Source organism: Aptenodytes forsteri, unplaced genomic scaffold (assembly GCF_000699145.1).
Source record: "Aptenodytes forsteri isolate BGI_AS27 unplaced genomic scaffold, ASM69914v1 Scaffold258, whole genome shotgun sequence".
In the NCBI taxonomy this organism is placed as follows: Eukaryota; Metazoa; Chordata; class Aves; order Sphenisciformes; family Spheniscidae; genus Aptenodytes; species Aptenodytes forsteri.
This window is the reverse complement of record NW_008795250.1, coordinates 2316219-2337499: the sequence shown is the minus strand read 5'-3', so window position 1 is coordinate 2337499 and position 21281 is coordinate 2316219. Positions and strand designations below refer to the sequence as shown.

The following is a 21281-nucleotide window of genomic DNA, read 5'->3' as shown; positions in this document are numbered from 1 at the left end:
GAAAACACTTAAAATGAGTGCTTGTAGGTGATGAGGTAGCGTGGGCTGGCTAGTGGTAACCAAAATCTAGTGACCTGTTTTCTAGCCCTAATTTTGCCATTTATTTGCTAAGTGGACTGGACGAGTCCTTTTAAAACCTTTATAAAAGGCATAGGGATTGCATGGAGAAGATGGTCCTGAGCATATTGTGTCTGCCCAAATGCCAGAAATAAACGTGTGGAGAAGGATGCCGAAGAAATGCAGTCTGGCTGGGTGTTTGGCCGACTCACCTGTTTACATGTGGATATAATGTAGGTGTGCTCTGTCTTGCAATGCTCACCAACAAGCCCAGCTGAGAGTCCTATGAACTTCTTACCTCAGACATCTGTGCAAATCATCCCACCTAGTTTCACTGACATCAACCTTTTTCCTTCTTTCTGGCGTGAATGTAATATATCCTCTCTCTATTTTGTCCACTTGAAAAATCCAATCTAGTACATTACTTAGTATAAATTATATATTGTTACCAGAACTAGAATTCTGTTTAGCAGAAATAAACAGTATATGAGAACGAGAGCAAGAGTACATTTTGTTCATTTTTTAAAATCTCTGTAAATGAACAGTTGGTCAAAAGAGAAGAAATTGTGCCTCTCTAGAAAATGAATATGCACTTTTTAACAAGATGATTTGATTTGTTCTCAGAAACTCCAGCTGTGACTCAGTAAGTTTCAGTTTTCTCACAGAGCAGGAGTTGATGTGTCCCTGTAACTAGAGTATATTTTTGCCAGGAACAAAGCCTGTTTAAGAAGTTCCACATATCAGATTTTGAGTGCATTTTCGTACTGCTGTGATTATTGGTTACACTCTTACATACAGTAAACAGTTTGCACAGTTTGGTCACTTGCTGTCTATACTCTACACCTAGGTTTAGTTATGGATGTGGGCGGTTCTGTACTAAGAACTGATTAATAGCCAGAAATTAAAGCTGGCTGCAAACAGTACCTCACAGAGTCTTCCGGTGGCCCACAGGGACAGGCTGCAGAGTGTCGCAGCCCTGGGTGTCTCCGGTCACAGTTTAGCTGTTCCACCCTAATCGGTGTCAGCTTCCTTACCGGAGCTGCACTGTGGGCAGCGCTGTTTCCGTTCCTGACCTCGTGTTATGCTCAAGTGGTAGTGGTGGGGTGAAAGGCTTTTTACCGTCGGGCTATACCTGTATTTTAATTAGGAACTGTGATTCCTGTGCTCACAGCTGGAATTCCTGTGTTGATATCTCGGGTACTCTTTGTCTCTTAGGTCTTGAACGAGGTACAGAATACAGCTTCCGAGTAGCTGCCTTGACTGTTAATGGTACTGGACCAGCTACCGACTGGGTATCAGCAGAAACGTTTGAGAGTGATCTAGATGGTAAGAGCGTAAGTGTGAGCATATTTGTGACATCAAAACCAATAGAATCCGTGGACAGGGCACAGTAAAGTGTGATTGCCTTTTTTAAAGGCAAACCTGATTTTGTTCAGTTGTTTTTACTGTATTCTAATTATACGATGTGCTTTATTTATGATTAACTGAAATTAATTTCTATTTTAACATAAAATTCTTGCCAAGTCAATCAAATGGTTTGAAATTAAACCTTGCTTCTACACTTTCTAGTACTGTATATTGGCGCTATGTTTTTTCTGCTAAGAAATACCCAATTATGAATTACAATGTCAGTGTTTCAATATTTAGATAATAATACATTACACGATTTATATAATAATAATGGCTCGATTTTTATATTGTAATAAAATTCACCTTGTTAATTATGTAGGGTTTACATGCTATGAAACGGAGGTAGGAGGACTGTTTTCCTTGAGGGAAGTAAAATAGTGATTATGTATTTATGTAGCACCTAAGTTATGCTAATGAAACCACTGAAGTATACCTCAAAGCGTTCAGAGTGGTGATGGGATATTCGGAGATACCGTGCGCTGATGGACTGGATGTAGTCCTGTTGGCTGCGGTTTGCAGTATTAGAGTTGAAAACTTTGTTGAACATGAAAGAGATGCCACAGGAGGAAAGAAACAGTGGAAAACATTGTTGTCACCCACAGACCTTTGCAATCTTATGTGTTTCAGGGGTACCGTGCTCTCTTAAAATATTTTTCTTGATTTTTTTTTTTTTTGCTTACTCTTTTTCTAAAGAGAACATTTGACCCCCAGTGATTGTTATTTTGCCACTTCAGAAGAAAAAGGGAGATTGATTATATTTTCAGTACTGATAGACTAGCATAGACCATATCTTCCATCAGAAATGAAGTCTTTTCCACCAGAGCCATATGTTTGTGATGTGTGGTATACAGAACCATGTTAACATCTTGTTTTTCCAGTGTAGAGTTTAACAATAAAAGTAGAAAATGTTCTGTGAAAAATTTTGACCTTTGCGAGTTGGTCCAGGTGTTTGGTATTTACTACACTGGAATAGTTTGCAAGTGGGATCCCGATTCTTGCAGAATTCAAATGAGCAAATTTGGGAGCATCTCCCAGAATCTGACTAAAAGCAATTGAAATTGAAGAAGAGAAGTGCCATTTTTAAAAGGATGGCTGGGGCGGGTCTCTTGGGAACTGCCTACACGGAGCTGGTGATTCTGGGTAGACTGTTCCTATTTCAGAAAAGTGTTTAATTAGCGCTGTTGCACACAAGTTACCTTACGCTTTTTGCAGGCCAGTCTCCCTCTTGGCTTTGTTAAAGTAGCTGGGGGGGGGTCATTGTAGCTTAAAGCCGCAGGATCCAGTAATGTCTTTCACATCTGTGTGGCTTGAGATTCAGTTATACTGGCAGCTGGAAGGCAGAATAATAAAAGAGTTTCAATATTTGCTCTACACTGTTGGAAGACTGCTTCAAGAGTCAGCTGATTAAAGCCCTTAAGAGCCCACGCTTCAGTCTTTGTGTTATGCAAAGTTGATGCTCAGCTTCATACTTGTCCTCTTATTTCTTACTCCATTGCTTAATCAGGAGCAGCGCAAAAACTAACGTTAACAGTAGAGTTCAGTTTTGTAGTCATTTAAAGTTTACTTTTTAGAGTTGAAATGACTTGCATCTGTGTGTCTGTCTTCCTCTAATGGGGTATGACACAGCCTTGCAGCTTTGAGAAACCACTAGTTCCCCAGACTGAAGTAGAGCTCTGTAAATGGGCAGCACTTACGCAGGGTAATGAAAATGTACTCTGCTTTTGAATTAGAGCTCACAGTACTTTGCCAGAGGATAGCACCAGGATTAAATTGCAATAGGGCAGAAGGAGGGAGAAAAAGAACCTTTTCATTCTGTGTTGGATTTTGTCATTTTTATTTTTTTCAAATTGGAATGTGCAGTCCTTTGCAGGAAATCTAACTTTATGCATATTCTTTACAAGGAATAAAGTAATAAAAATTGACAGTGAAGGCAATGTTAACATGGTATTCATATCATTCTGTGTACATGTACGAGATATTTGTGTATGTGCATATTGGAAAGAAGATGTATATTTCTTGCTTTTCTTTCTTTAGTCAGCTCACGTGGATAACGTTAATGTATTTACAAAATGGAAATGTATTTACAGCTAATCTTTAATTTCCCAGGTTCAGTAGACATGTAGGGCATAATTCCTTTTTATTCCATGGCTGCTTTTTGAATTTAAATAGAAAATAATTCACTTTATAGTGTCATCAATGTGAATGGGAGCCAGACTGTTACAATTTAGTGTTAGGAGGGCTGTGTAATTTTGCAGAATCGGTGCAAGTCCCACCAGGACTGCATATGCAAGAGGTGTTAAACAGTTGTACAGAGCTTATCCCCAGTGCACTACCTTCTGTGCAGTTAAAAATGTCATCTCTGATATTGCAATTCTGTAGCTTTCCTGTATTTAATAGTTGTGAACTTTAATTGATCAGCTGTGTCAGCTGGAGACCATAAACTCCCTGGGCTAGCAGGCCAATGGCATATTATGATCCAAATAATCCTGTTGTGGTGCTTTATTAAATGTTTCTAGATAAACGCAGCATGTTTCATTAAAATGAAATCCCTGCAGGAAGCAGAACTCTCTGAACTGATTTTATTTTAGAGTGGAGAACTCGGCTTACTATTGCACAGAATTATTTATAATCTGTCAACATATGGCAGGCTCCAGTGGCCTGACAAAAATACTTGTTTAATTTTTGAGAAGTTAAAACAAAAGGTACGGACATGAGTATGTACAGTTGTGCTTTTAGATTGCTTTTAAGTTGTAATCAACATTGGGGAAAAACCCTTTTAGTAAAAATATTAGGAGATTACAGTGACAGAGTGTGGAAGTCCTTCTGTTATTAAGGATCCACGTTCCATCTCTCTGTTGGGTTGATTTGTTTGATAACAACTAGATTTGTGTTGCTTATTGGGGGTAGGATTCAAGCATTTGATATGGACTCTCTGAGTATTTCTTGATCTTGTGGTATGCTTGTGTAGTCTCTGCATATATTTTGTGAATTACAGTAGAGACTCAAGGATTTAAACAGCGACAAGTGTAGGACAAATCACAAGAAACCTTTGCAGCACATGCAATATCCAGTTTACTGACAATTCTCAGAGCTTTGGAATATTCTATTTAATCCTACAACGAGCTCAGGAACCTTTCTTTCATCATCAGCGTGTTTTCAACATAATTATTTTAATGCCCACAAGTAAGTAATATGATGGAACTAAAAGTAGATTGCTTTGTGGAGGGGAAGGACATGATAAATTTAATGCGTATTTTGAAAAATTACAAATTGGAAAGAACATGCACGAACATCAAAAAAGCCTGCCTTGAAGCAGATCCGATACTGTTCTTCAGTACAACTGTCCTTTCTTTTAAAAAGAGGATCTGTATATTAAAATCTATTAGTATATGAAACTGTTAATTTTCTTCTGCTTATTAGAGTTCTTTGCTCTCTCTGGTACAATAAAGCTCTCTCCTTCGGAGCGTACTCATTTCAATACAGACGCAGAGTAGAAGTGCTACATTTGACCTTACTAGCTCATAGCCCTTCACGTAATTACCTTTATTGAAGAGAAGTCCTTTAAATCCATCATTTTTCGTTAACAGAAACTCGTGTTCCTGAAGTTCCAAGTTCCTTACACGTCCGTCCGCTTGTCACCAGTATCGTAGTAAGCTGGACTCCACCTGAAAACCAGAACATCGTGGTGAGAGGCTATGCTATAGGGTATGGCATTGGCAGTCCTCACGCGCAGACCATCAAGGTGGACTATAAACAGAGATACTACACCATTGAAAACTTAGGTAAGGAAAGTGAATTAACATCAGTGCCCAAGTTTTACCTCTCATTTATGTTGCTGTTTTCTAATGACGGTATTATAAATAAATAAAACTACAAGCATGTTTGTAAGAGGATCTTTTTCCTTATTCAGATATTATACCGGATGCCAAACTGTTGATAAATTTCAAATAAACTCAATTTTCTGCTGATAGAGAAAGAGGCAGAGGAATAAAAAAACCCCCAAACCCAGAATCCTAAATTCACCGAGTTTGAAGCATAGTGCATTTTGATTTGATGCTTTCCCTTCAACGGTTATTACAAAAACTTTCATGCCGAGCAGCATTCCCTTATTCTCCTTCTGGAGCTGCAGAACAGGTGGCTTCAGGCAAAAAAGAAACTAAAATGTCACCAAGATACAGTGGCATCTACTTTAAAAGAAAAATACAGAATTGCTCCTCCACAGAACTCTCTGTGGTAGGTAGGATGTCCTGAAAGCAAAATAAATACTGGTATTGCAAACTACTGGGAAATGCCATAAAATAGGAGGTTTGGGTAGTATTATAGTAGGGCAACTTAAAATGTTCACTTTAAAATGTTTTTCCTCGCTACTATTTTGACTGTACTTAAGGTAGATTTGCTGTGACTGTAGACTTCTGCTGTATGAGAGAGATTGAATACTAAAAGGAGGTCTGTATGGAGACTTTCTCCGTTCAAATTTAGTCTAGTTATTTCATGTATTGCAGTTAAAAAATGAAATACTGAACAAAGAGAAAATGGAGAAGCAGAAAACAGGATTCACTAACAGTTTGCACTAAAAGTAGATTTAATTGTTTTTCCCCTTTAGACCCAAGCTCCCACTATGTCATAACTCTGAAAGCGTTTAACAACGTTGGTGAAGGAATCCCTCTCTACGAGAGCGCGGTGACCAGGCCTCACTCAGGTAAAGGCAAGGGGCTGCTTTCCTGCAGTTCTGCACAGCTGAAAGTTGTTAACAGGCCTCTGCAGAGCAGCTGCAAATGTGATGATACGGCATGCAAGAGTGTTGTTTCTCAGTGTCGTCGAGTACGCGCCATTTCTTTAACTGATTGGCCTTACTGTTTCAGTGATTGCCTCCCATGTTTCATCCGTTCAATAAACCACCTAAAATTGGTTTCACTCTTAAATTACAAAACTTACTTTTCAACTACTTATAGATGTTCTTACTCAAAAAGTTACCATTACGTTAGCACAAATTGTGTGGGTGCAGTTCTAAAGGCATGGCCCTTATTTTGTTTTTTATGGACGAGTATAGATGTATTTTTTTGGTCTTTTACACTGAGATTTTGAATACGATGCCTACATTTTCTTTGTCTAAGTCTCAATCTGAAGTCACTCACACTAAACAAGTTCTTGGCGTTTTTTTTTTCCATCTTGTAATAAAATAATAAAAGATTTTAAGCGGAGAAATGTGTTTGCAAGTGAGCTATTACTACGCTATGGCTCATTGTGCTCCCTACTAGACTGTTGACTTAGTTATTTTGCGTAGATGTTAACACTTCTGTTTGGTTTAGTCTTCTGACGAGCAGGAATTCTTACAGATTTTATAGAGGACATTGGAATTGCAGTTTCTGCAGTTATTGCAACTTTGTATGATACTTGGAACTTGATTGCCATTAACATTCTTTAAAAGATGATGGGAGTTCCCCGTAATTTTTATGAAGTGGCATTTACCCATCTAGAAGTCGTCCAGCTCTTTTTCCTCCTCATTGTTTTATGGAAGAGGAATCAGTGGACGTTGAGGCAAATAAAGTCAAAGTTAAAATTACTGTATGTTTGGGGTTCTTAGGCCATGGTTGCATGTGCTGAACACTTAATACGATTAGGTATATATATATTAGCATATATATGTTGTCTTACTGTCTTAAGAAGGGAACACGATGCAAGAGTAATTTTATTAGGCAGTCTTATGTCACCTATTAACTCTGGCTTTTCTCTCTTTTTCTCCATTTCTCACCTTTCATTTCATCGTACTACCCTGCATTTCCCCTTTTTTGTTTTTGTTTACATTAAAATGCCACCTTCTCCCTTTTTAATTATAATACACTACTTTTTACCCATCAATTCCCTAGACACTTCCGAAGTTGATTTGTTTGTTATTAATGCTCCATACACTCCAGTGCCAGATCCGTCTCCCATGATGCCACCGGTGGGAGTTCAGGCTTCCATTCTGAGTCATGACACCATACGGATCACTTGGGCAGACAACTCTCTGCCAAAGAACCAGAAGATCACAGACGCTCGCTACTACACAGTTCGCTGGAAAACCAATATTCCTGCAAATACGAAGTACAAGGTATTGGAGTTTCAACAACACTAACACAGCTGCAGTATTTCAGTGAGAAGAAGTTTCATGTTCAAGTCAGGGTTAAGGGAAAGCTGAGAGTAAAGACAAGCGAAGACGGTATAGAGGTGTGCCCAGTTTTAGCCGAGACGCCTGCACTGAGTTCACATCAGTACTGCTCTGTTAAATCATCACTTCAAAGATTCTTCTAGATTTAGTGGAAGTAGTTGGTTTTGTGGTCTCTTTGGCGTATGTGTGTGAAAGAGATTGAGACGGGGTGTTGTGCCTGAGTGAATGGAAGAGCTGGCTCAGGGAAGGAACGCAAACGCTTCTAGAGTTACGTTCTGCTGTGGAACCATGGACACGGTGACAGTTTTATCCTTTCTACTTCACCCTAACACGATTGCTTTGTATGACAGATGTGGGCTTACCTTTAGAGGAGCCAATAATGCATTAATAAGGTATGTGTTACTAATGGCTTCTCTCCAGTTAGCAGAAGAATCCGAATTTGTGGGGCGAGTCATGCAGGGAAAATACTTACCCTGATGGTTTTAAGTTTCCTCTTACAACGTGTTCTGTTCATATGAAGCTGATAGTGAACCTTTCCTTTGGGAACTGAATGGGTGCAAAACAGATAACAATAACTTTATGATATCCCTGCCTTCCTTGATTTTCATCTACTCTTTTGATTTGGGGTTCGGTTTATTGGTTTGGATTTTTGTAGTTGGTTGGTTGGATTTTTTTTTTTTAATTTTCAGAGTTACTTGGAGGCCTCCAAAACGCTGACTGCAAATTTCACATTTGAAATGAGACTCAAAGGAAATGGTTGTTAAAATATCCAGCTAGTGGAGCTCCCTTTATGCTCCTACAGAGCAATCTTGTTACAAACCAGATTTTTTTTTTTTATTGAAATGAAAAGATGTATATATGTGTGTTCTTCCTCTAAAGGCAAGTTATTTATGAACCCACATTCCTGAGTCATGTGCAGAGGATGTCTCGGAGGTGATTTATATAATGCTGCAGTTTCATTAGTTAAATGCTGAAAAAACCGCACCCTCAGTGGTAAATGAAATACTCCCGCCGTTTCGGTGCTGATGGCCAGTGGTCAAGAAGTTTTATTGTGGACCAAAAATAATATGTAATGATGGAATGCAGTTCAAAATTACTCATTGTAAAAAGCATTTGCCTGAAAGGACGTAAGTTTGAGAACGTTTGCTCTAATCATTTTTAACCCGTGATGTTTGGAGCACTCATATCCTGCTTTTCCTTCTTTATTTCAATCATGAATTCTGTACTACTCTGTTGGACAATAACAATTGCTAATTTTAAGAAAGGGAAAACCTCTTTTCAGTGGCGCTGTTCAATAAGCTGCTGCATTTCAGTCAGGTCTTTGGTAACTTTATTAAGTATGAGCTAGTATATTGTTTGTCATAGCCAGCGCTAGCAGCTTTGTTATTTATTGCATGTTTTGAGGCTGTTCGCCCAGCTGCAGCGGAGCTTCTCCGTTATGCAGCCTTGCACACAGAAATGTTATCTTTGTGTCAGTTCTCTAGTATCCAAAGCTACATCTGTTCAAACCAGTGCTATTTCATCCATACCTCTCGTCAGAAAATTGGATGTTGATACAGTTCATTCATATTTTCTACATTTGCTCCCCCCTTCTATGCTGACATCCACAAACTTATTAAAGAAGGGGCTGCATGCTTCAAATACAAGTTAAGAGGTTCCACCTGAAGGAGCCTTGTTTTCTTAAAGTTGTATAGGAGTTGTGTCAATCTAGAGCATATAAACACAGGAGCAGATGTGATACAGTTCCTGAAGCTCCACTGTGCTTTGAACCGTGTAGTTTCAGTAACGTGGATCAGAGAGCGTTTTTCAAAGAATCTTTGTCAGTGGAGCAGAGTTGTCCTACTCGCAGGCTACCTGTGATTTATCAGTGTGCTCTCAAACATAAGCTAAAATACTAATTTTTAACTTAGATCTTTTAGGACTGTATAAAAAGAAAATAGATTTTACAGGGTAATATTTTTGAAGTTTATTTCTAGTAGGTGAGCAGGGTTTAGTACCATGGGATATGCTGTGATCTTAAAAACAGTAAGTGGTGTTAAAAAACGAAGAAAGCAGAGAAGTCTGACACTTCAGTTTAGCCTTTCTTGTGTCATTTACATTCAATATGATATGCAGTGAAACTAAAAGATACCATGTTTCAAAGCCATAGATGAAAAATACAACTTTAACCTGTAAAAAGGACTCCAGCTGCCACGTGTGACTGCAGCTAGGAGCTAAAAAGTACTATAAACAGAAGGGAATGCTTAAACGGTATTAGGAGTTTCCATAGGTATTCTGGAGAGGAAGAAATGGTGTGCTTTTCAGGGGGTAAGTCAGCTCATAATGCAGGATGCTAGGAAAAGATTTCTCCTTTGGACTTGTCAGTACATAATTGTCCAGGCCGAAGGGCTTTGCAGTTTCTACTGAAGCATCAGCTATTTCCTAATGTCCCTGAGCTGCACTGCAAAGGGCCAGGGGACAATGTTGCTTGGCACTTTGAGAGCTGATGAAAAGCTCTTCTGAACACATGGCTTCCCGTTCGCACTAGGGAGGTTGTGCTCGATCAAGCTCTGTCACTGAACTAATGTAAGAACTATCCTGCCCTGTGCTTAAATATTTGAACCATTCGGCCACAATCACATTTACTTTGAAACTGCACTGAATTTTGTATCAAGTGAAGGTTTAAAGGTAGCGGAGGACTTGATTTTAATGAGGTTTATGATGTCTTTACTCTCTGTCCGGCTCTGTGATGGGTAACTGGCAAAACGCATGTCTCTGAACAAGCAATATACTTTGTACAGACCTAAGTATCACTTGGCTTCAGTTTTCTGAACTTTCACCTGGTGTCACAAAAAAGCTGTCACTGATATTTGAGAAATAGGGTTTTCTTTGCAGAATTTGGACTATATTATTCGTAGAGTCTTCAAGGAACATAGATGGCCTTTTCCTTGAAAAAGAATTAGCTGAAAACAGTTGTTTTCTGAAGGCAATAGTTATTAATATAGTTGTTGTATGGCCCTGTCCAAATATTGAAACAACTAACTCTTTAATTCTACGTTTAGATCGCTGTAGGTCAAGGTAAGGAATCTACATATATGTAGATTTTTTTGTTCCCCATAGGCCTCAAGTACTTTGTGTTTACGTTCAAGTCATGTATAACAAATATAAGATATTTTAACCTAAAGGTCGAAAATTCTGCCTAAATGGCTGAGTTACAAATTACACTATAAACCATGTGTAGTTTCAGTGTATGATCCTAGATAACCATTTTTGCTGAAAAATATCTACATATTAATAAAGCTTCATTGTCCTCAAGTCTCTCAGCACCTGTACTTTTTCAGTTGATTTTTTTTTTTAAAATATGTTCAAAATTTACTGAAAATTCTAACAGGACTTTGGAAGGCAGATACAGGTTTCAAGAAGGACTGTTATTGTTAGCTGTGCTTCATGGTTTTCCCTAGCTAGATCAGTTAATGAAATGCTATAAATTAAACCCCCCAAGTAGACCGTGATTTAGCCTGCTGCATAACAAGTGTGCCCTGGACCTTGGATTGCTTTTCATTGTTTTTAATTTATAATTGACTGCTATTAAATGCTCTTGCTGATTGCAGAAAGAATTTCTAGTTTACGATAAAACAACTGCACATTAATACTTGATTAATGAATTTGCATGACAGAGCAAAAACATTATGAATTAATGTTTCATAATGGTTATGAAAATGTAGCGATGCTAAAATGTTTTAAATACCTGAGACAAGGGTGCTTGAGAGCTGGCGATTGATGGTTTTCAGTTCAGAAGTTACTGACACTTTGTTTTTCTTTCAGACTGCAAATGCGACCACTTTGAGCTATTTAGTGACCGGGTTAAAACCAAATACCTTGTATGAATTCTCTGTGATGGTGACTAAAGGTCGAAGATCAAGTACTTGGAGTATGACAGCACATGGAACAACTTTTGAATTAGGTACTCCTTCATGTCTTTCTCAAAGGGCTGACGTTCCTGACGAGATGAATAAAGTCGAGTCTGCCAGAATTCTGGAGGAGGGAAAGCATGTATTTAAAATGATTATGCTGATGAATACTGGCTGGGGGCTTCTTTTCTTTACAGTTTAGTCAGAAATTCTGATTAAAAAACAACAACATACTTCAAAATTCAAAGGGATGATTGCATGCAAAAGAATTTACATCAAATTACAGAGAAGTAATGAATAATGTACCACAGTTCACAGACAGGAGAGAATAAAGAAGCGTACGCTTGAAACATCTCAGAAATAGCATGTTAATAACAAATAGAAAGAAAATACTTTAGCAAATAATAATTAAAATTTGCTATAATTATGGTGATAATTACTACAGAGTAAGGAAGTGCATGAGGCAAGTGAAGAAAAAAAAATCCCAATAGAAATTAAGATACCCAATTGGGTCCTAAATTCTTGTTCTTCAGCAGGAATTGCCATTGCAGTTCTCAGTGCTGTCGAAATGACACACTCTCAAAGTACAGAACAGAAAAGGGTTTGTAGCCGCCGGGAGGAACTTGGGCCCACTGAGTAACTGCGAGGTCCAGGACCTGTCCCTCATTAGCTCTTTTTATCCTGCAGTGTTAAATGATCTTTGTGCAATTAAATTTACTGCTTATTATGCTTAGGTTTCTGTCTATTTGAGCCATAAGGGCAAAAGAGAGCCTATCCAAATCACCCTGTAGTTCTCATGCTAAATAAAAATACAGCAAAAAAATCAAGCAGGCAAAGAATTGGTGAGACCATCCAAATATTCTACAAGGAATAAGAAAAAGCAAAAACAAGATAAAGGCAGAAAGCTCCTAATTTACTCTAAAGTCCCAAAAACCCTTTGTGAGCTTCAGTTGCTTTTCTTTTTGGTGGGAGTCCCATGATGCGGAGCCAGCTGCCCTTCTGCAGCACAGGTCTGGACTGAGGCTCCCTTCCCATTCTGATTACTATACCCGTCCCATGTTAAAACACTTCATTTGGTATTTTTGCTGACACACGTACAATTCTCATCCATAACTCTACACTAAGAGCAGGGACTGTAAAAGTTGTGCAAGTTGAGTTCTTAAAAGAGAATTCGAAACTCCAAAGAGTACAGGAGCAAGGGTGAGATGCGGGAGGTCTCATTTCTTTTCGTTTAAATAGGAAGTAAATTTCTAGTCGGGGTGGTTGTGAAGAATATTTGCAAATATGACCTAAAAGCTTGGGAACTAAGAAGCAAATGAAAAACCAAAAAAGGCTAAATATATTTTCTCATAACAGATCTTGTGATTAATATTACTTGCCAAATTCCTGAGTATGTGACTCACTATTTTTGAATGCTCATGAGTAGCAGCGTTGTATAGGACTTGCTCCTCAGCTAATGCTGAAGAAAAATAGGGGATGCTGGGTTCAGTGTTGGTCTGTGAATTAGTAATCTCTTGAGGGCTAGTCCTGATTTTTTTTTTTTCTTCTGAATCTTACTATAGGGCCTTGAATCGTGCTTTACGTCTGTACGTTTCTGCTGAGCATGTTTTTAAGTATTTGGGACAATCGTTACAGTAACTTCTGAGCTTCTGCTATCCCTGGTTTCCAACTATTATTCTGCACAGGGATAACAGGTAGCCATCTCAGGATGGACAGATTAATTTCTAATAGTTAATATACAGAAAGCTCTCTAAATGCAGAAAGCACTGTGTAAGCACTAAATGTTACTATTACGGTATTAAATATCCAAGGCGGATTTACTTTGCTAAAAGTTACCTAATTCGAAGTCTGATGTTTTTCATAATGTGGCACTGCACACTGCGGCTGCTTAATGCACCTTTGGAGACATTGGCTCTGTGCATTTGAAAGCCATTAATCTAAGCCCCAGCTGGATATTTTAGTTCACAGCGAGAAAGGTCTCAGATTTCAGTCTTTCACTGGAGCAGCTTGTGCCATTTCCTGAACTTCAGGCAGGAGGAGGCTGATGGGAGGAGTAAGTTCTCCTTCTTTCTGTCTGTCTTTCTGTCTTTCTCTCAATCTTGCTGTCTGGCAACCCAAGGAAAAAGGTTGGACAGTTGTGTTCAGGAAATATTTCTGGATTTCAAATGCTTCTGTGGTGGAGATTTCCTTGCAAATTACAAATAATTCTTCAATCAGCAGTTATGGCATATGATTCTAAATCTCTGGTGGATTTACTTTGCTGATTCAGATTTAAGTGGCAAATTGGCATTACTAGGTCTTGGTCCCACCATAAACCTGAAAATACGGAGATATTTCATATGCCTGTGCATATAAAATGTATTTATTTCACAAGTTCATGTAATTTTTATGATGACCGAAGAAATTCAGGTTAGAAGTCATTGACCCCAACTGTTAGAGCTGTACAACGGTGCCATGTTTTTGAAGACACGTGGACTCATGCAGTCATGAATCACAGCATCTGGTGACAGAAATGCTTTAGAAACAGGTAACTCCCTGTGGAAAGGAGATGCTGCACGCCAGACGGCATTTGCCAGTTGAATGGAGTAAATCAGTAAGGCCACTACACTAGATGGTAGATTTATTTGAAGATTGAACATTCAGAGTTTTTATTATTGTACGTGCCTTTTTTCAATGGTGAACAAATAAAAAGCGAAGGTGCTGAGGTTAGTTGTTTATATCCAGTGAAATTGGGCAACCTGTTTCTGATAATTTGATTTTTGTTTGTTTGCAGTTCCTACTTCTCCTCCCAAAGACGTGACTGTGGTGAGCAAAGAGGGAAAACCTCGGACAATAATTGTTAACTGGCAGCCTCCGTCCGAAGCCAATGGCAAAATTACAGGTGCAGTTTGCATGAGCAGTAAAGGCAGATATAAGATGCCTGGTTAACAGCAGAATATAATCTGCATAACTATGCGAACACGTTCCATGCTTAATTTAGCCTCGAGCTAGCCGAGAGGTCTACATCTTCTTTGTCAATCTTTTTAGTAGCTCAGATTAATTATTTACTTTTGTACCTAGTAAAAATATATTAAGATATAAACTAACTGCAGGGTGAAATTGGAGTCTAACCAGAAATATAATTGAAAGTTTAAATATCTCAATAACCTTTGCCTTCATCAGCTTGTGATATTCTAATAGCATGCCTCTAGAAATACATCTGTAATGCATCTGGCCCATCGGTATTTCATTTAGAAGACTCCATCCCAGTGCTTTTTGTCATCTTTGTGGCATTTCTGTGGCACAGAACAGATTTAAAGTCACTTTATCAGTCCCCTGACGTAATCACTAGGCGTAAACTGTTACTTGCCTTTGTAACTGCATCGCTTTCATGTAGGATAAATAATTTTACAGAAAATTAATTATTAGTGTTTCCTTTCTGTAATTTCTGTGTGGATTCCCATTTCTAGAGGCTTTCTGAAATAATTCACTTCAATTTTCCTTTTTTACCAGAGGCTTTAAGCTTAAAGCAGGTTTTTTTGGCATATAGTTTGCAGTGTATGATTCTGCTTCTGTTCTCAGAATTAACTACGGTGCAGAATCAAGCCTTTGAAACCTGTCACTAACCGGCATCTGATCGGGCAGTACTGCAGCCTGGGTTCTAGAGAGGAGACTAAAACTAATGAGATCCCTCTGCAAAGGCAGAATACTGGAGACTCCTAACCTTTACTAATTACAATAAACTTTTAAGTAAGCTATAAGAAAGACCCCTAAAAGGCAAAGCAGCACTATGCGTGCAGCACAAAGGCTGCAGGTAAGACAGTGTGGATCTAACAGGTACACTGTCTTTCTGGTGTCAGTGCTAAAGCAAGAGGGCCGGAGGGGTTGTGCAACACACCAGTGCACTGCTCTTTGGTATCATGGGGTGCCAAGTGTGTCTCACAAGTGGAGCTATAAGGATGCAACTTCACAGACGGCAGCTTACTCTGCACCAGAGTGCCTGTCTGAGCCATTTGTATGTCTCTGCGTGCATATAGCTGTTTATATGTTGTGTATATATATTTTTATATTGGCTCTAAAGCCAATCCTGCGTTACTATCAACAAGATGTTTCCCCTATATGGGAAAGATGGTTTGACTGGAGAAACAAGAGCCTTTATCGCTAACTGCAGGTTAAAGGACTTGGTTCCCAGCAGTCAGTGAGGGTCATTCAGACAGGTGTGAAATGTAAGGCACAAATATCCCCGGGTTATATATGCTCTTAAAAAGTTAGGCCTATCATCTCACATAAAGTGCATACATGAGAAAGGGAAGACAATGTACAAAGAGATCAGCATTCACTTGCACAACGTGATTAGCAAAATTAACATACACATGCAATTTTCCAGGTAAAAAAATCTCCTTGCAGTGTCTATACTGTGAAGGAGAACCTTACATTTATTCATACGTGTTGAATGAAAACATATAGTCTTTATTAGTTTTTGCGTAAGCAGCAGTTAACAGCTAAAAAAGAAAATAAATCATTCTGTGGTAAGCCCGAGTCCACCAAACGTTAGATTCAAAAAAGAAAATAAATCATTCTGTGGTAAGTCCAAGTCCACCAAACGTTAGATTCAGGTTGCCAGGGGAGGGAGGCAGGCGCGGGCTGAGTGCCCTCTGGTGGGGAGAGCCACCGCCAGCCGGAGGAGCCGCTTGGAGCTCCCGTGATCGCTCATTAGCTCGGCTCGGTTCATTCTGTGCATTAAGTAATGCCGCAAAAACGAAGTGATGATGTAATTCCATGCACTGGATAGCATGTCTGAGGAATACTTGTCTTTTCGGCTCTCATCTCCTTTTGATGTGGATAGGATGGCTGTGAAATACTGAACTGTGCTAGTCTGGATTCCAGATGCTTGTGCATCGCTATAGTTGCTGACTATACAGTCCTAAGTTAACTCAGTAGTCCTGTGCCGCTATACTATATACAGTGCTTTTAACTGTCACTAGATATATCTGTTGCCCCTTAGACAAGGTACAGATATGTTGCTTTGTGACCTGTACAAGTAGGAAATTATGAAATCTACTCCCCAGTAGTTAACTCTGCCACCGAGGGAAGAAATTAAGCATGCCAGACCTCAACTGGCGCGTCAGGCGTCACCCTCCATGCCATGCTGCTTACTGTGAGCTATGTGAATTTGGGGCATCAGCAGTATTTTCAATTGCTTTAAAGAAGTGGAGAACGTCTCCCCTTCCTTACCGTAACCCCCAGACTCCTGGTCTGTGGGACAAGGGAAGCAGCAATTTGTGCATGAACCAGCTGATGACCCGGCCTTATATTGGTGCAAGTATTTATTTTATGTAAGGCTCTGTGTTTATGGGGCTCTGTGTTTCCTATATAAAAAAGTTACAAAGCTTTTACTTCGTATTGGTTTGTAATTGCAGTATATTTTAGTAACAGAACATAAACTCTTCCCATACCTTTTTTTTCTGTGACATGCAAGGTGACTTCAGTTCTCGTCAGATTATTCTCATCTTTGTTAATAAACTGAAAAACAATAAAATAATTATAAGCTACTGAACACATGTTCTTTAGCTGTGCATGAGAGTGTTTTGTTGTTTTAACGTTAACTATTTTGTAGAAATATTAATACTTTGAGAGTGTTTGGATAATAACAGCTTTATGTTATTTTACATTAGTTGGTCTATGAACAGGTAAAAAGATGGAAATGAGGAATTTCTCCATATTTAATGAACAGTGGTCAAAAATAATTTTGATATTTTAAATGGCTTTTTTCCTCTTAACATACACATATGCACAGTTTAAAATTTAAGATGGGAAGGTTGTCTAATATTTGAATGCATTCTTAGTCTTTGAAAAAGTAAGAATAGACTTTCAGAAAACCCATAATCATTTAGCTGTGCAAATATCATTAAAAGTCAATAGAACATTTTCTGTGAGATCTTATGACTATCCTGTTCTTTTATGTATAGAGTTCTTTCGCTTTTTCCTTTGAATAGGATACATCATTTACTACAGTACGGATGTGAATGCTGAAATACACGATTGGGTTATTGAACCCGTCGTGGGAAACAGACTGACCCATCAGATACAAGAATTGACCCTTGATACGCCGTATTATTTCAAAATTCAGGCCCGCAACTCGAAGGGCATGGGGCCTATGTCTGAGGCAGTTCAGTTCAGAACCCCAAAAGGTAAACTATCACGTCTCTCTAAATGTCTTCCTCCTCGTTTTCTGAATGCAGCCTCTCTCTACATAAGGATAAGATACCAGTAGCGTGAGTTTTATATTCAAACTGGAAAAGACAGGAAGACAATGGAGTTCCCTAGAATGAAATTTTCTGTTGGATTGCTCTTGCATGTAGTTAATACATATGCAAACGTTGCTCAGCTGTTTGATTAATTGTGTTGTTTCAGAATTAACTGGTGGGCACTTAGGTCATCTAGTTATTAATGCTGAGGGTCCATGTCCTAAATGTACTTTTTAGAAAACCAGTTTTCAGTTGCTTTAAGCTTGTAGGTCTTGTGTGTCACATCTGCTCATGATGAAATGGTATAAAGCAGCAGGCTCTGGCGCTGGTAGCCAGCGGCACAGCTGCTCGCTAGTGACTTGGATGATGCAATGGGAACTAGTATGACACAACAGGCTCTTAAATCAAGAACTGCTTGGTGACGGGTAACTAGTGAAACAGTACGAATGCACGACAGCTTAGAAAAAAGTACTCTATGGAGAGGCGAAAAATAAAAAGTTATGAGTAGATTTTTTTAACAGTACTTTTTCCATGTGAGTTTTGGTGGTTAGAAATGAGAGCTCTAGCTAGTCTACTTACGCTATGTGAAACTTTAAATTCTGTCTCTCACTCCTTCAAGCCTTGTGATCTTTCTCTTGTTTTTTCCTCCCCTGTGCTTGTCCCACTAGCTGAATCCTCAGATAAAATGCCTAATGATCAAGGTAAATGAATAGCCATGCTTTCTCTTTTATTCCATCCTTTACATGTTTTGTTTTTCCTGTCCATGTGCTGTTGCATTTCCTAAATGAAACAAATATCTGCTGCTCTAACTGTAAATGAGCAAGTCCCTGTTGTGCTTTTAATAGTGGAAGAACTGGAAGTGCTATTTGTGGTTTGGGTGTTAGGAATATAAAGTGATGTCTGTAGTCAGATGTCACATGAAGGGACAAGCGGGTTGTGCCAGAGCTGAATCATTCTGTCAAAATGAATTTGGATTAAGCGATACTCCAGCCAGCCTTTGGTCACTGATGCAAGATCTCAGTACATAGAGGTGGAAGATCAAACAGTTATCTAATTAGCACAAGTGCTGTTTTGTGAGCTCTACATCTGTAATTATTGTCATAATAAAGGAAAGTATGCCTGCTCTAGAAAGCTTTTTTTGCAAGAGGGATTCTGCTTGTCAGCTCATTTAGACTCCAGACTCTCCTGAAGAGCACAGTATTAGCTACTTAAAAGCCTTAAGGTTTTAAAATGCTAGTTTGAAAAATGGTAGCTTTGCATTTACTACATTGAATTATAAGGTGAATGTCCCAGGGCTATTTTTGCTTTCTTCCAAATAACCTACAAGCCCAATAAAAAGGGGCAGAATTAGTCTAAAGGGATGAGTTTAAAAGGATATTGGCAAGCAGCTTAGACATACAATTAAATAGATCCTAAAGGGGTTGAGAATGACCTTTTTTTTGACTTGCTTTTCAACTTGTTACTTAGAAGTAATTTATTAAATATGCTTTTACCTTCTGTGTACCAAATAATGCTGATACTAGACCGTTATGGAGTAAATTCATATCCAGACTTGTGTAACAGAGATGCTAGCTGAGATTCAGGCTTGTCTGTGGGGAAGCAGATGCTCACCGTGCCATAGTTAGTGCTCAGTTGCAAGTGGAAGGGAATAGGGGAAGATTAAAAGGTTTTATGTAAAAGTTGCTGTTTTCTGTTCTGCACTATTCTAACCTCATTTCAGCAGATAACTAAGTCTTCTCATCCGTCGTTATCATCCTAAAGTAACATATTCTTCTGGTAACAATTTGATTAGTTTTTATCAAATTTTATAATTTATAAATCGTAAAACCCTACATAAAAGTCAAGAGAGTTTTGTTTCAGAATGCCTATAAGAACACTCGGAGACTATAAATCATGGCAGTAGGTTAAATGCAGAAAAGAAGACGAGCTGAAGAGCAGAAAAGCCTGCTGTGTGACAGTATCGCTGAATGGCAGAATCGTGTCTGTCAGGAAATAGTAGGCAAGTTATTTGAGACTGGGAAGGAACAAAAACTACAGTGGGATTGACTCTCTGGCCTTAGTGGTTCTGTCTTTTTTTCTCTCCCCTACTTCAATGTTTTTCTTTGGTATTAAGCACACTATATTGTTCTTCCACACACTTCTACAGCACAGAGTTTGTATTAGGAGAAGTTAGTGGCTGTTGCTGTCAGGCTTCAAGGAGCTGCGCTGGCCTAGTACAAAAGCAAAGGTTAAGGTATCTAATCCTAGTAAAACTATCCTAAAGTAACACAAAGTTAAAAGATGTTGTCTGGCTGCAGATACCTAATGGGTAGCATGGAGATTGACAAGCTAAAAAAAATAAATAACAATTTCAAGTAAATGTTATCTTAAACTGTTCCTTAATATAGAAGGAAATGGAAAACCTCAACAACAAACCTTGTAAGATCCTGGAAAAAAAGGCTGGTGTCCATACAGAAGATGCAGCATGTGCATATACTTGTTCAAAGCGTGACATGTAGAAGCGAGGCTCCCTGTTGTGGTGGTGACTAGCTGCTTCCGAGAGAGGCGATGAGTTACAGTCCTTATGCCCACATACACCGCAGAGAAGAGTCAGACCACCTTTCAGGTTGCACTGCATAAGAGATGAGCTCCCCAGAATTTAAAGGCTAAACTGTTGATCCCTGGTTTCGGGAATTGGACACTGAGAAGCGTCTTGGTTAGGTACCTAAATTTCATCGTATTTTGAAAACTGGACTTTGTATCTTGTAGTTACCTTTGCATTTTTGGAAATGTGCAGACACTGACACCGCACAGTCGGTGCCAGTATCGGGCGTCCCTAAGCTGCCACGCTCTACGAGGATCGTGCGCAGGTAGTTATTCCCAAGGATGTCTACACCCTTTGGAAATACGACTGCTTGCCAGACTACTGCTTTCTCCGTATCGCTGCCTTCCAACGTTTTTATCATCTAAATATGATTTATATACTTCGTCCCATACACACACACGTATGGGGGTTATATAAAATCTGCAGTTGGCTGTGTGAGTATATACATTGTTCAGGGAGCGCAGGCCCCATGATAAACCGCACCGACTCGGTGTGTTGCACCCACATGTACCACACAATCCCTGTTGGTCTGTGCAGGTCGCTTTGTATATCTTATTATCTGCTCCATTATTTCATGTCATCTGTTAACTTCAGTAGCAGTTATTTTAATTTTTTCTTTCAGTGTTATTAAGGATATTGAATTACACTTGGCCAAGCACAGGTCTTTGCAGAACTCATTAGAAATATCCCTCGTGAATAATGATTCTGCAATTATCATTCTTATTCTTATCAGTTAATTAGTTGTTAATCTTGTTAATATGTGTCACATTGCTTTTTTATTATGCAATTTTTAACAAAGCGTTGTACAGTACTCAGTAAAAAGTTTTATGGAAGTCTAAATATAGTATGTCTGCATAGTTACTGTTACCAACCAAATTTATAGTCTGACATTTAGTTTGTTTGAAAATACCTGTTTTCAGTAAAACAGAAAGATGGGCATAAAGTATGCCACCATCTCCTATCTA

General features: G+C 38.8%; 1 protein-coding gene across 1 annotated transcript in view; it reads left to right on the top strand.

The window, feature by feature from the left end:
* Nucleotides 1–21281, top strand: part of NEO1 (neogenin 1) — a gene marked incomplete at its 5' end in the record, with an annotated part of 157007 nt that overhangs the window by 116418 nt on the left and 19308 nt on the right. Inside the window, 7 exons of the mRNA XM_019471969.1 lie at nt 5055–5249; nt 6071–6166; nt 7335–7558; nt 11420–11558; nt 14279–14386; nt 17481–17675; nt 18401–18433. Coding sequence (XP_019327514.1) covers nt 5055–5249; nt 6071–6166; nt 7335–7558; nt 11420–11558; nt 14279–14386; nt 17481–17675; nt 18401–18433 — 990 coding nt within the window. The remainder of the gene's footprint in view (nt 1–5054; nt 5250–6070; nt 6167–7334; nt 7559–11419; nt 11559–14278; nt 14387–17480; nt 17676–18400; nt 18434–21281) is intronic.